This window comes from Monodelphis domestica, chromosome 1 (genome assembly GCF_027887165.1).
Source record: "Monodelphis domestica isolate mMonDom1 chromosome 1, mMonDom1.pri, whole genome shotgun sequence".
Lineage (NCBI taxonomy): Eukaryota > Metazoa > Chordata > Mammalia > Didelphimorphia > Didelphidae > Monodelphis > Monodelphis domestica.
In genome coordinates, this window is record NC_077227.1 from 463,759,358 (window position 1) to 463,774,337 (window position 14,980).

A 14,980-nucleotide genomic window follows, 5' to 3' on the forward strand; every position below is an offset into this window, starting at 1 on the left:
TCTTCCCTTTGAAGACCTGGAGCAGTCAAGGGAGGTAGCAGAGCCCCCGCTGTACAGACAGGGCAAACCAAGGCCCCCACAGTCTGGGAAACCACCCAGTGGACAAGCCCTAGGAGTCCTTTGTCTCCCCACTCCTTCTAGGTGTTCATCTTCCTATGTACTTATTCTGATCACAATGGGGTGAATTGGAGCCAAGTTCAGGTTTGGGCTTCCTAAGCCATTTAATTAAATCGTGGGTGGGAGAAATTACTCTCTTTGTGTTTTTATTTTTCTTTGGGGTGAGGCTGTGAAAGTTTAAAAGGTCAATTCTGAGGGGCAGGGCAGGAAGGCCTGGGTGGGAGGTGGTTCCATTTCTGCTGTGACCTTGGCTGGATGGTGGGAGAGAATGACTCCAGTTTCTTCCTTGCAGATGCACCTCAGCTTGTAGAGTCATCTCGGAACATGGTGGTGGAGATGGGCAGGAATGCCATCCTGGCATGCCGAGCAGAGGGGCGCCCTAGCCCGAGAATCACCTGGGCCCGGGTGGATGGAAAACCAGTGCCAGCCCATCCTGTGGAGGGCAATCGGGCCAGACAGCTAGAGGCAGGAGTGCTGTTCCTGGAGAGTAAGAGATTTTAGGGCAGCTTTCCTAAGCTTTTTGATGTCATGGATCCCTTGGGAAATCTGGTGAAGGATCTGGTGGACTTCTCTTCAGGATAATGTTTGTAAATGCATAAAGTAACATACATAGGATTACAAAGGGAGCCAATTATAGGGAAATACATTATCCAAAATGGTACAAAAACAAGTTAATGGAAGGGGAAGCCCATGGATCCTATTTATGTCAGGTCCCAGACAGACCCCTGGGCTCCTACTCTTAGCTTCACCCCCAGTCTTGGTATAGTATCAAAAGAACAGAAGGAGGTTACGGGAAAAACTGTATGAAGAGAAACACATACACAAATAATAATGATAGCTAACATTTATAAGGTGCTTCTTGTGTGCCAGGTACTGTGCTATGCCCTTATTAATTTTTTCTCATTTGATCCTCACAACAAATCTGGGAGGTAGGTGCTCTTATTGTCCTCATTTTACAGATGAGGATATGTATATATCAATAAGAATCATGTTTGCTGGAATCTTTTTTTAAATTAATTGACCAGTACTTTGTCTATTTTACTTGTTTTTTCAAAGTATTAGCTTCTAGTCTTATTTATTAGATCAGTAGTTCTTTGACTTTCAATTTTATTAATTTCTCCTTTGATTTTTAGGATCTCTAATTTAGTCTTCATCTGAGGATTTTTAATTTGTTCACTTTCTAGTTTTTTAATTTGCATACCCAATTCATTGACATCTGCCCTTCCTAATTTGTTAATATATGAACTCAAGGATATAAATTTCTCCCTGAGTCCTGCTTTGGCTGCATCCCATAGATTTTGAAAGGATGTCTCATCATTGTCATTTTCATCAATGAAATTATTAATTGTTTCTATGATTTGTTCTTTAATCAATTTTGGAGAATCGTATTGTTTAATTTCCAATTAATTTTTGATTTACCTTTCCATGTACCCTTACTAATTATTATTTTCATTGCATTGTGATCTGAGAAGGTTTCATTTGTTATTTCTGTTCTTTTGCACTTGTTTGCAATGTTTTTATGCCCTAGTACATGGTCAATTTTTGTGAATATACTATGTGCTGCTGAAAAGGTGTATTCCTTTTTGTCCCTATTTATTTTTCTCCACCTATCTACTAACTCTAATTTTTCTATGATTTCATTCACTTCTTTACCTCTTTCTTATTTATTTTTTGGTTTGATTTATCTAGTTCTGATAGAGGAAGGTTGAGGTCTCCCACTAGTATAGTTTTTCTATTTGTTTCATCCTTGAGCTCCACTAGTTTCTCCTTTAGAAATTTGGATGCTATGCCATTTGGTGCATACATGTTGAATATTGATATTTCCTCATTGTCTATACTGCCTTTTATCAGGATGTAATTACCTTCTCTATCTCTTTTGACTAGATCTATTTTTACTTTGCTTTGTCAGATATCATGATTGCAACTCCTGCCTTCTTTTTATCAGCTGATGCCCAATAGATTTGGCTCCATCCTCTGGGGTATCTTAAATATACTTTGTATGCCCTTTCCCCCCAGCACTTAGTATAATGCTCTGCATACTGTAGGATTTAATAGACTTGTTTATTTATTTTTTAAACCTCACCTTTTGTCTTGGAATCAATACTCTGTACTGGTTCCACAGCAAAAGAGTGGTAAGGGCTAGGCAATAGCGGTTAAGAGACTTGGCCAGGGTGACATACCTAGGAAGTTTCTGAGGCCACATTTGAACTTAATTCTTTAAAGCCTGGTTCTCTTATCCATTCAGTCACATAGGTGCCCCTTAACAGGCTTATACATAAGAATTAATAACTTTCAATGAACGAATGTCAAATATTACAAACTTCTGGTGAAAAGGGGCCAAACACCAGCTAATGTCAACTGCCACAGAGAATGGATATTCCCTTGGTAATCTCCTTACCTTTTGCTTCCTTTGTTGCTATCTTGCTTTTACTTCCAGCCCCCACTTTGCCTGACTCATACATACATGGCTGTGGTGGGGCTCTTCTAATGTAGGGTAAGGGGCTACCCATTAGCACCAGCAGGGAGCTCCCTAGAAGGCCTTCTGTAGAGGGTCATTATTCTTTGTCAGTCTCCCCCTAACATAGAATAGAGGTTTTTGAAGGGACCCTTGTAGTTATCTAGCCCAAACTATACAGGAAAGAAATATCTCCTGGCAATCTTCCCAACCCCAGTCTATGATGAAAGACTCCTGTAAGAGGGAACCTACCCACCCTTGTTCCCTCCCTCCCTCCCTCCCTCCCTTCCTCCTTCCCTCCCTCCCTCCCTCCCTCCCTTCCTTCCTTCCTTCCTTCCTTCCTTCCTTCCTTCCTTCCTTCCTTCCTTCCTTCCTTCCTTCCTTCCTTCCTTCCTTCCTTCCTTCCTTCCTTCCTTCCTTCCTTCCTTCCTTCCTTCCTTCCTTCCTTTCCTTCCTTCCTTCCTTCTTTCCTTCCTTCCTTCCTTCCTTCCTTCCTTCCTTCCTTCCTTCCTTCCTTCCTTCCTTCCTTCCTTCCTTCCTTCATTCCTTCCTTCCTTTTTTCCCTCCCTTCCTTCTGCTTTTTTCCCTCTTCCCTCCCCTCCCCTTCTTTTTATGTAAGGATACATCCCTTATAACTAAGGGTTATTCATCTGGCAAGGTTGGGAATTTGGTATGTTCTTGTTTAAAATAGCTTTCTTCCCTTTCAGATGTGACCCCAGAAGACCAGGCTCTGTACATCTGTGAAGCTCACAACACTTTTGGCAAGGCCCAGGCAGAGGTCCAGCTCACAGTCATTGGACATGGTTCGCTTTAAGAGAATTATTATTTTTAAACTCTTACCTTCCATCTTGGAATCAATACTGTGTATTGGTTCCAAGGCAGAAGAGCAGTAAGGGCTAGGCAACAGGGGTGAAGTGACTTGCCCAGGGTCACACAGCTGGGAAATGTCTGAGGCAAAAGAGAATTTTTTTGGGGGGTGGGGGCAGGGATGTGTTTTCTTGAGTTACAGCACTTCCATTGGCAAACTGAATCACCCCCAGACCACATCAGGGAGGCAGTTTTCTTCCTCCTCCCTGACCTGGGGATGGATATATAACCTGCTGATTAGTAAGGATTCTGGCAGAATATACATAGAATAAATGATGATATTCAAGGATGTATTCTATGTCCTTGATGCTTGGGAACAATCCTTCAGTCCTGTTTGACTCTTTGGGCACCCCCTTGCTGATGTATCTGGTGCTTCCAGGGGGGGAAGGATGGGTTTGGAGGAGAGAAATACTGGGTTTGGGTCTTGGGCCCCTAATGGCAGCCACAAGGGAAGTCGGTGACAGGACACCTACTGAGCTGAGTGAGGCTGATGGGATGGGGGCCTCCTCCTTGTCTCGTAGAGCCCCCTCAGATTGCTAGCAGTGCGTCCATGGTGCGAGTCCTAGAGGGGCAGCCTGCATCTCTGCCCTGTGTCGTGCTGGCTGGGAAGCCCTTTCCTCAGCGGCACTGGCTGAAGGAGGGCCAAGCCGTGAGTACTTGGGTGAGGAGGGAAGCCAAGACCGAGGGTGCTTCATGAGAGCAAGCATTGGTCTGTTAGTGATCTCTTCTGTTATCAAATCTACCCCCCCTCCATCTTTTAAGCATCTTCCCTGCTCCTGTCAGTCATCCTCCTGTTCTGTGTGCATGTCATCTCCAGTTAGATGGAAAATTCCTATGACCAGACCACCCCCTTATTTTATATCTCACACAGTGCCAAGCACATAGTAGGTGCTTATTACTAACCAATCTAACCCTTTCTTCCCTTCTTTTTGGAATCATTGAATTTAGATCTAGAAGGGACCTATACTTACTAAGGGCCTCCAGTGTTCCAGGCATGGTGCTAGGCACTGGGGATGCGAGGACAAATAGAATGGTCCTTGCCCTCAGAGGGCTTCCATCTGGTCACAGAAAACAACACATGCACATTAGCATATGCAAAAGACATTCAATAGGACTGCAATTTAAGAGAGACACTGGCACCTGGATGGTGGTAAGGGAGGTGGGAGGCAGCGAGGACTAGAAAAGATCTCCTGGAGGGGGTGATGCTTGAGCTATGTTTCGGAAGACACTATGGATCCTAGGAGGTAGGGGGAGGAAGGAACACATCCCAGGCCTCGGGGCACAGCCTGTGCCAAGGTACAGAGATGGAAAATTCTAGTTTTAGTCTCCTCTCACCAGCAATGAGTCACTCAGCAGGCTGTAGCCCAGGCCAGCAGGACCGAGCAGAAGAGCAGCTCCTTGAGCCAATATGTCTCTCCAATAGCCACTGCCCAGTAGTCGCTATTCCATCCGAACTGATGGCAGCTTCCATATTGACCGGGCCTTGCAAGAGGATGCGGGAAGGTATAGCTGTGTTGTCACCAATACAGTGGGTTCTCAGCGCCAGGACATTGAGCTGGCTGTCCAAGGTGAGCCTGGGGGGGGGCGCCCCAGGAGATGTGCCCAAGGTAGAAGGTCACAGTCACCAGAGGGAAGTGGGGCTTGGGGAGCCCAGCCCTCCTCTCATTCCTCTACCCGTTGGGGCGCTGGAGAAGCAGCCGTTCCCATCTCCTCCTGAGGCCAAGGGGGCACAAGAGTAACGTGGAGTTCCGCACTGCTGTTGGCAGTGCCTGAGCATGGGGGCTCTGACTAGGACTGTGACTGTAAGCTTTTTTTTAAAGCTCTTACCTTCTGTTTTAGAAGCAATACTAAGTATAATTTCCAAGGCAGAAAAGTGCTCAGGGCTGGGCAGGTAGGGTTAAGTGATTTGGTCAGGGTGCCCCACTGAGTCTCTGAGCCATATCACTCTGCCTGCCCTCGGGGTGGTTGGCAGCTCCCCTCCCCCCACCAACCTGGCTGGGAGCCACCAACACAGGGGGGTGGGGCACTGCATGTGGTGGGACGGGCGCCGGGTCCCTAAAAGGTTCTAAAAGGTTCACCATCACTGCTATAGAGTCCCAACCTTGGAGGAAGTCCCGCCTCTGACACATTCTGGCTGTCTGTCTAAGGGCAAGTCAGGTGACATGGACAATTCTCTAAGACTAGTTGCAAATAGCTTGCCATTTTGTAGCTGTAAAGGGAGTTTATGTATCAGGAACTCCTTGTGACAGTGGAATCATAGATCCTCCCCCCCCCCAAAAAAAAATCCAGAAAGATTAAACTAGTTTAGCAAATTTTCTTTAAAACTGATGAATTTGGGGACAGCTAGGTGACTCAATGGATTGAGATCCTGGCTTAGAGAGAGGGGTAAGGGTGGGGGGAGGGTTCTGGTTCTAATATGGCCTCAGACACTTCCTAACTGTGTGATCCTAGGTACGTCACTTAATCACCACTGCCTAGACTTTACCACTTATCTTAGAGATGTTTCTAAGAAAGTAAGGTTGTTGGGCTTTGGGTGGCAGCCAGGAGTGGGTCAGTGTATTGAGAGTCAGGTCCAAAGGCAGGAGGTCCTGTGTTCCAATCTGACCTCAGACACACTGTGTGACCCTGGGCAAGTCATTTAACTCCCATTGCTTAGCCCTTGCTGCTCTTCTGCCTTGGAACCAATATACAGTATTGATTCTAAGATGGAAGGTAAGGGCTTCAAAAATATTCATTGAATGCTATCAGCATTCTTCTCAAAATATCTTTTCTTTGAGGCAGCAGCTAGATAGCTTATTGGAGTGAGACCCAGTCTTAGAGATGAGAGGTCCTGGGTTCAAATCTAGTCTCAGATACTTCCTAGCTGTGTGACCCATTGCCTCTCCCTTACTGATTTTCTGCCTTGGAACCAATACATGATATTGATTCTAAGGGAAGTTAAAGGTTTTTTTTTTAATGCTATCCTTATTAATTAAGAGATAATAATTAGTTTATTTAATTTACTAATTGTGAAAAACAAGTAGAAGTTTAGTGCAAGATGGAGGCTTAATTGGTGCTAAATCCCAGGTTAATTGGTGTCTCTAGGAGGGGAAATTGTGATTATATTTTTAGGGATTTGGACAGAGTACCAGAAGAAGGACTAGTTGGGAATGATGGTGGAATAAATCTCATTCAACTAGTGCTGCTCTCTCTCTCTCTCTCTCTCTCTCTCTCTCTCTCTCTCTCTCTCTCTCTCTCTCTCTCTCTCTCTCTCTCTCTCTCTCTTTAAAGTATTGCCCAGCATCCTGCCTACTGCTTCCCACTATGTCACCAATGAGGGTGTTCCCATCTCTCTACCCTGTGTCTCAAGGGGTATTCCCACTCCCACCATTACCTGGAGGAAGGTAAGTAGAACTCTGTTTATTTTATATATAAGTATCGATCAGAAGGGCTAAGCAAGAGATTTGTGATCAATCACCCTGATTTATTTATAGTCAATAGGCAACTAGGTGATGAAGTAGAAAAAGCCCTGGGTCTGGAGTCAGGAAGACCGGAGTTCACTCTAGTTGCAGATGTTTACTAGCTGTGTTTCCTTGAACAAGCCACTTTACTTCTGTTTGCCTCAGTTGCTTCAGTTGTAAAATGGTGAGAATAGCACTCCCAGGAGTGGATCAAATGAGATAAAAAAGAAAATTTAGATAGGATCAAATGAGATAATAATTATAAAGTGCTTAGCACAGTACCTGGCATGTAGTAAGTGCTATGAAAGTGTTAGCTATTATTGCCATTTAATTTATCTGGTCTCAGTTTTCTTTTCTGAAAAAAGGATGAAGTTAGGTAAAATGATTGCTGAGATACTTTCTTTTTTAAAAAATTTCTTTAGAAAAACAAACCTCCTACACTCTATCTTGGAATCAATACAAGTGTTGGTTCCAAAGCAGAAGACCAATAAAGGCTAGGCAATTGGGGTTTAGTGACTTGCCTAGGGTCACACAACTAGGAAGGGTCTAAGGCCAAATTGGAACTTAGGGCTTCTGCTGAGATACTCTCCAGTTTTAAATTTTATGATTAAATACATCACAATTCAATAGATATTTGTTAAATACCATCTAGCAGTCAGGCAATGTGCTAAGTGACACAGACAAAAATAGAACAATTCTTGCTCCCAAGAAACTTATCTTCTACCAGATGAGAGATGAGGATAATGGTCAGTGTGGTGGCTGGGAGGTGTAGGAAGTGCCAGGGGAATCAGGGGTTCTATTTTCCAACATGAAGTGGAGACTATTGATTCCTTTTGCTTTTAGGAAACAAATGCCTTGTCCCCTCGGAGTTCCCACCATCAAGTGCTCAAGGAAGGCAGCCTCTACCTCCCTCAGCCATCTGCCCAAGATTCAGGGACTTATGTCTGCACTGCCACCAATGCATTGGGCATTTCCAGCCAGGAGATCCAACTCTCTGTGAACAGTAAGTGGCTGGGACTCTCCCTGGCTCTTGGAGAGGTAGTTGTGTATAGGAGAGGGGCAGGTCTAATGTGAGAGTAGGTCTGTAGTCAGGAAAATCCTTCCCACCTTGGGCTTTCCTCTAGATCTAGACTGGTGATCTCAAGCTCCTTTTGAGAACCCCAGTGAGCTACCATTTAGGTTTCTAAATTCTTCTCTTTGGTAAACCAAGTCTCTAAAGCAGTGTTAGTGAAGTGTTGGCATGCATGCTGGACTGGCACAGTGGGGGGAGCTGCTCTGTTCCTCTTTCCAGCAACTAAGGACATTTTGTTCATGCTCTGCCCCTCTGTACAGTGACTCAAAGTAAGTATGTACTCTCTCCACTCTCTGGGGTAATGCAGGGAGCTCACAGGCAGCTTGAAGTTGTAGTTTGGGCACGTGAACTCAAAAATATTTGCCAACACTGCTCTATAGTATCCAGAGTCCTGTAGGCACCATAAGGGTAGCTCTTGGGGCAGTACAAATTGGAACTCTGGGAAGTGACACCTAGTAGGAGGGCTTAAAGCTGGTGTGTGGTTTAATTAGGGATCAAGTTAATTCTTCCCCAGTTGACTTAAAACCCCAACTAACTATGGGTTATTGGTTGCTGAGATTTGAAAGAAATGGCATTTTCTTTGTGCTCTTATGGGAGGAGACAGGATAGAGACAAGGATGCTTCTTTTTTGTTTTTCTTAATAGTAGAACTTGTAAGATCTCAGATACATTAAGGGAAGTCTGTCCTCTTTTCATTCATTACAGCAACACACAATCTCTGTATCACAACAAAATTTTCCCTCCCCATATTAAGGTTCTCTCATTTCGAGCAAAACTTGATATACTAGATTTCACATAACTTAGATAGTTCCCTTGAGTTTATGCAAAGAAACTCTGATAGTGCCATTTAAGATATTAGTGGGCTAATAACTCTCAGCTGGGTTTGGGATACCTTGGGAAAGATATAATCGGTGTCTGAGTACTCTACATGTATCTCATCATGAGGAGTTTCTGAATCTCTCATTAGATGTTACTCTCAGGAAGTTCTGTCTCCTCAAGAACCATCTTAGGCTTGTTCCTTTTCATCTGCTTCGTAATTCCCCAGTGTTATAAACATGCTACAACTTCCTTCCACTCTTAGCTAAACCCAGGATCATCATGAATGAATCACTCGACTCAGACCGACCAGTGACAATCACTGCCTTGGCTGGGAAGGAGCTGACCCTTCACTGTGAAGCTGAAGGTTCCCCATCCCCATTGATCACTTGGACAAAGGATTCCCAACTTCTGTCACCCATCACAGACAGGTAACCAGTCCTGTGACTTTGCAGGGTGAAGGGACAGAGAGAAAGGGATGTGACTGGACTTGCAGGCACATCCAACATGGCAAGTAACTAATGCTTCTATGGGTTTGAAATTCAGAGAAGGCAAGGTCAGGAGGTAAAAACATGTCTAAGAGGGTAGAGTTTAAGGAAGGGATCATATAGATTAATCTAGATTTGAAGGGGAAAAAGAGATGCATGAATAACAAGGGAGCATAGCTCTTTCTTTGGCTTGACATAGCTCTAGATAGCTCTGGAAATAGGATTTTCCAAAATTTACTTATGAATGATCAATTTTAAGATTAATCCTGGTGGATATTTGATGCCAGGATAATTTTCTCCTTTCATTCAAATCATATTATAAGCCACTTTGTCCTTGTTGTTCAGTTTTTGCAGTCATATCTGGCCCTTTGTGATCCCATTTGGGGTTTTCTTGGCAAAGATAATGAAGTGGTTTGCCATTTTCCTCTCTAGCTCATCTATCCATATACTTACATATGTGTGTATATGTATATACATATGCACTTGTGTATAGAACTATGTATGTATATTGTTCAGGTGTATCTGACTCTTTGTGACCCCATTTGCGGTTCTTGGCAAAGATACTGAAGTGGTTTACCATTTACTCCTGTGAAGATTAAATTAACTCTTCCTTGCCCATTTTTAGATTTAATCACCAGAAGCGTATACACCCAACTTACACTTGAGTGGGGGAGGTATGTGACCCATGTGTGCAATTGTGGGTGACAAATCAGAATCGACTGACTGCCCTCTGGGCTGTACTAAGTCAAAAAATTGGTACACATAAAATGGAAGGAAGTCACAGGAAGTGATGAAAAGGAATGGTCTTTAAAAATGTCAAGCACTTCCTGTGAAGGACTTTTTCGCCTTTTGCCTTCAACTTGACTTTGGAGGAGCTCTGACTGAGGATCTTGGACTGTTTCTATTTTCCTTAGAACTACCAGGTGGGATGAGTGAAAAAGGCTGACTCCTTTCTTGGATTTTCTGAAGGGACTAGCTCAGGAGAGGCCTGTCCTCTTGAGAGAGGCTTCCTGCACTCCCAGATCCTTGGCTCAAGGCTGAGGCCTCTCCGGCTAAGGACTAGCCCTGTCTGGGTTGAGCCAGGGGTCAGAGAAAAACACTTAGTGTTGTAGGTTAGATATCTTACCCTATTCTCTCTCTGATTTTCTTACTTTCATTCTCTATATTTTATAAATAAATTGCTAAAAAAATAATTTTGGAATGGATTAAAATTCCAGGCTACCCTACTCTTGAATAATCCAGTCCAACTTTTTATATTAACCCCTACATTTCTTCTCCCTTACACTCCTCCAGTTAATTTGACAGATGAGGAACTGAGGCCAACAGGGTTAAGTGACTTGTCCAGAGTCACACAGTTAGTAAGTGTCTAGATTTGAAATCAGGAAGATAAATCTAGGCTTGGCACTCTATCCACTGGACTATCTAGCTACTCCAGCCATTAGACAATTTGTAGCCCAGGGAATGCAAACTCATTCTACTCAAAGATATCCTATTTCCATGATTCCATAATTCTGGTAAAATATCCCCTTGTAGAACAACTCTGTTGCAAAACAGCAACTCATCCCCTTTCAGATTGCACACAATGGAAATTACTTTTGGATTTTTGTGGTTTTGGTTTCTCCTTGGCAGTATTAATGTGGTTTCTTGGTTGATGAATAGTGTTTTAGGTTCCCCTTACAAGGCCAGTGAATAGGTAGGGGAAGTCATTGAATGGAGCAGTCTGCCCCAATTGGTCTTCCTTTTGCCCTGGGGTACTGCCCTCCCCCTAGGCCCCCCCTCCCCATGGCACCTAGATCCATGGTTGTTTCTCAGACACAAGGGATATTCCCCACCTCCACCTCAGTCCTGCTCTGTTCTTGACTTTCTCCATGAATCTTGGACTGGGTCCTGGGATCTGGGGGTGGATTTGTGGGGGACAGCAGTTCTCTGGCTGTGAAGAGTCACTTGTTGATCCTTTGGCTCTGAGGTTGAGGGGGGCGGAAAGGGTCATTGACTTCCTTGGGGAGAGGCTATAGCCCTAGCATGATGATATCAGTCACTGGCAAAGCCTTTGAAAGAAACCAGACAGAAAGGGTTGCAGTGGCCCCGCCAGCCCCCCGCTTCCTCGATCATTTGAACATCTGTCTCCTTGGAACATCTGCTTTCGAGGGCCTTTCCAACGCTTTGAGCCTGAGCACATATACTCCTGAAAACAGCTGGGGGTCTGCCTGCCAGCTTACATGCAGGGGAGGGGTGGGAGGGAACGTCATGCTTTTTTTCTACATCCCCCCCCCCCACATCTGGCTTTTAGTACATTCTTAGCTAGTGCTGTCACTGAAGCTCCAAGGTAGCTGGCAGGGTTGGGAAGGGGAAGCTTACACACAATTGGGAAATGGAGGGAGAGGGGGAGAAGAAGAAGATGTGCCCACTCTTGTCCCCCAAAGAGGCTCCCCTTCTCTCTGAGCTTCCTGCTAACATCTTCAGCTGAACTAGTAGCTGGGGCCAGAACACTCTTTTAATGGTCTCTTATTGACTAGGCCTGAAACATGGAACCAACAATCAAATTTGTTCCTTCTTCCTCTTTCTGATGCGTTAATAGATCTGCTGGGAATCATAAATTTGTGTGGACAGCTTTTGCAATGTCAGAATCCATCCTGTTCTTCCTCCTGCCCCCTCCACCTCTGGCGTGCTTAGTTTTCCTTTGGTGGTTCGTTGAATTTTGCTCAGATGGAGAAAAAAGATTCGTATTCCCCTTTCCCCTTGCCAGCCTAGGATACGTTTCCGTCCAATGGATACTCTCTTACATTTATGCTGTGCTTCTCTAAGTACTTTCCCATCCATTCTCTCATCCCTATTTGGTTTTTCATTTCATCTCATTCAAAGGTACTTACTACATCTTATGCATTTCTTTCCCATCTGCCAAACAAAGCAACACTTTCCCAAACATGAAATTGATTGTAAATTGGCTTCATACGAACGCAGTCAACTCAAATTTTCCTTGTTTTTCCTTCTCTCACTTCTCCCTGCTTTCCATCCCACCCCCATTCCCCCAGTAATGTGCCTTACCCCGCTGGCCAGTTCTTCTGATTCTTTGACACAAAGTTTTGGCAGACCTGCTGTCCCAGCAAGCCATTATCTCTAAAATCTGGAGGCTCTACTCTTCCCCTTCCTCTTTTCATATAGCCTCATCAGCACTTTCTTTGTTATGGCTTGCCCACTCTTTTATCCCCTGGAGTCTTAGCCAACTGGCTTCAAGATGCTTTTGCTATGGCACATTTAAAAGACCAGATGTAGTTATGTCTCCTCCTACCCTGGGCAGGTGCCATCTTTCTGAACTTATAAAAAAACCCTAGGGATGGGGTTAGAGGCTTTTGGTACAGCAAACAAAGAACTCTACGTTGAGCAGGTTGTCTTGTCCACATTTCAGAAAAAGGAAATATTTATTTTTATTTTTTTGTTTTCTAAATTTTAAAAAATTAATTTTTTTACTAATTACATATAATAACAAATTTCCACAGAAGTTTTCTGATCCAAATTATTTCCCCTCTTCCTTCTTTCCTTGCTCTGAGAGGTGGCAAGGAGTTCAATCTGGGTTATATATGTATTATTATTACAAAACATATTTCCATATTGTAGAAAAGAGGAAATAGACACATAGAAAAATGGGGCAAATTTCATAAGGTCAGAAAGCTAGTTAATGGTGGAGATAGTATTAGAACTTGGGTCTTCCATCTTCCAGTCTAGACTCCTTTCTCTGTCTGTGATTTCCTCCAAGTTAATTTTTATGTTTCCATCTGCCTTTCATACTCCCTTGCCCACAAAAAGTACCTTCTCTAAAGTGAGTCACAGATTATTATGTTGTTGTTCAGTCATTTTTGGTAATATTTGACTCTTCATGGCCCCATTTGGAATTTTCTTGTCTCAGATCCCAGAATGGTTTGCCATTTCCTTTTCCCACTTATTTTAGAGACAGGGAAACTGAGGAAAACAGGGTTCAGTGACTCTCCCAGAATCACATAGCTAGTAAGTATCTAAGGCCAGATTTGAACTCATGAAGATGAGTCTTCCAGGCTCCAGGCCTAGCACTCTATCCACTGTACCACCTCACTGCCCCAGTTTATTATATATGTCAAAAATAATTAGCTCCATTTAATTAGCTATTTGAGTCTTCCAGGGAATCCATTTTCCTCTATTGAAGTAAGAACAGCAATGTTAATTGATGGAGAAAAAGAAAAGATGTCTGAGCTATTGACTCAAAGGTCAACTAACAACAAGTTTTTAAGTATCCATCCTCTGTCCTGCTACTGTGCTTTATAAGGGAGAAACTTTAAAAAGATAGTCCCTGTTCTGAGAATTACAATCAGAGTACAACGTGCAACTATGTGTATAATAGCTAGCATTTATATAGTGGTTTAAGGTTTGCAAAGCACCTTACACAAGTGATCTTCCCAATCTTTTGAAATCCAGAAGTGAGGTCAGTGTAATTATTTCTATTTTACAAGTGAGGAAATTGAGACTGAGAGGTTTAATCCTTTCCCAGGGTCCACAGCTAGCAAATGTCTGAGGAGGCAGAATTTGAGCCTTCTAGTTGCCTCTGGTTCTTGTCTCAGATCTGTCACCAAGTGCCAGGGTGACTGTATAAATTATTGCTCCTCTCTGGGCCTCAGTCTTCTATAAAATGAAAGGAGTGGATCAGATCTTCTTTAAGGTGCCATCTGCCACCGATAATCTGGAATTCCAAATTTTAGACAGTAGGGTACAATTGATATTTTCCTTCTTATGGCATGGAAGTGACCTTGCTTTCTTGAAGGCTATGAAATTGAACTGGAAGAGCCTCCTATGCTGGAAAGGCTTTGAAGGTGGGTCCAACAATAGCCTTTACCTCTGGTTTGTCATCAGATTAGCCTCAGAGCGGTGGGTTTTTGACCACCAAAATTCATGGAGACCATCTACCAAGATGTAGAGTGCTGGTGGAGGGCAGACTCACAATGGTGTAACCATGGATCCAAGAAGTATTAAAGACCATCTGAAGGTGTTCCCAGAAGGAGCTATGGTCTGAGTAGTCAGTTGGGGAAGACTTTATGGAAGAGATGAGGTTTCCTGAGAGGGATGGATAGATGCTGGTGACTGTCTTTTGTATTATTTTGCATTTGCTTTGCATCTTCCAGTTCAGTTATTAATCTGAAGTTCTCTGGCATGGTGTTAAATGAGTTGTGTGGTGCCATGGAAAGAACACTGGACTGGGATGGGGGGAATCAGTAGAGATGGGTTCTCTACTCACTGCCAGTAGCGAACTATATGATCTTCAGCAGGTACTTCTCTCTCTAGGCCTCAGTGTCCTCATATGTAAAATAAGGGCCGTGGACTAGATGATGAACTAAGGTTCCTTCCAGCTCTTACATTTTGTGACTGTGCCTGGGATGCTGAGATGAATTGCTGTTACCAGGAGACAGTGTTTGTTTGTGATTCGGATGTAGGGCCACACAGCTGTGAGGGCTCCTGGCTTCCACTCCTGCTCCCTGGTCATCCCAGCCAAGCTCCCAAACATAGCCAAGCCCAAGACGATCCAAACTGGGAGGGACGGAGCGGGAGGTGTCAGGCAGGGTGGTGAGAGAACACAGAGGATGGGCTTTGTCTCTCTCTTCCTGCCACTTTCTTTTTCCTCGTTCTGGGTACCACTTGGGGGAAAGTGGGGCAGGACAGAGCATCAACATGGACCCTCCTGTTTCCACGAGAACGTTGTGGTC

General features: G+C 43.9%; 1 protein-coding gene across 4 annotated transcripts in view; it reads left to right on the plus strand.

Moving 5' to 3' along the window:
- HMCN2 (hemicentin 2) overlaps window positions 1-14,980 on the plus strand; it is a 222,500-nt gene that overhangs the window by 55,187 nt on the left and 152,333 nt on the right. For all 4 annotated transcript variants that reach the window (XM_056812558.1, XM_056812559.1, XM_056812560.1 and 1 more), the window contains exons 16-22: window positions 410-604; window positions 3,280-3,375; window positions 3,961-4,088; window positions 4,863-5,007; window positions 6,710-6,822; window positions 7,723-7,882; window positions 9,032-9,197. In XM_056812558.1, coding sequence (XP_056668536.1) covers window positions 410-604; window positions 3,280-3,375; window positions 3,961-4,088; window positions 4,863-5,007; window positions 6,710-6,822; window positions 7,723-7,882; window positions 9,032-9,197 — 1,003 coding nt within the window. The remainder of the gene's footprint in view (window positions 1-409; window positions 605-3,279; window positions 3,376-3,960; window positions 4,089-4,862; window positions 5,008-6,709; window positions 6,823-7,722; window positions 7,883-9,031; window positions 9,198-14,980) is intronic.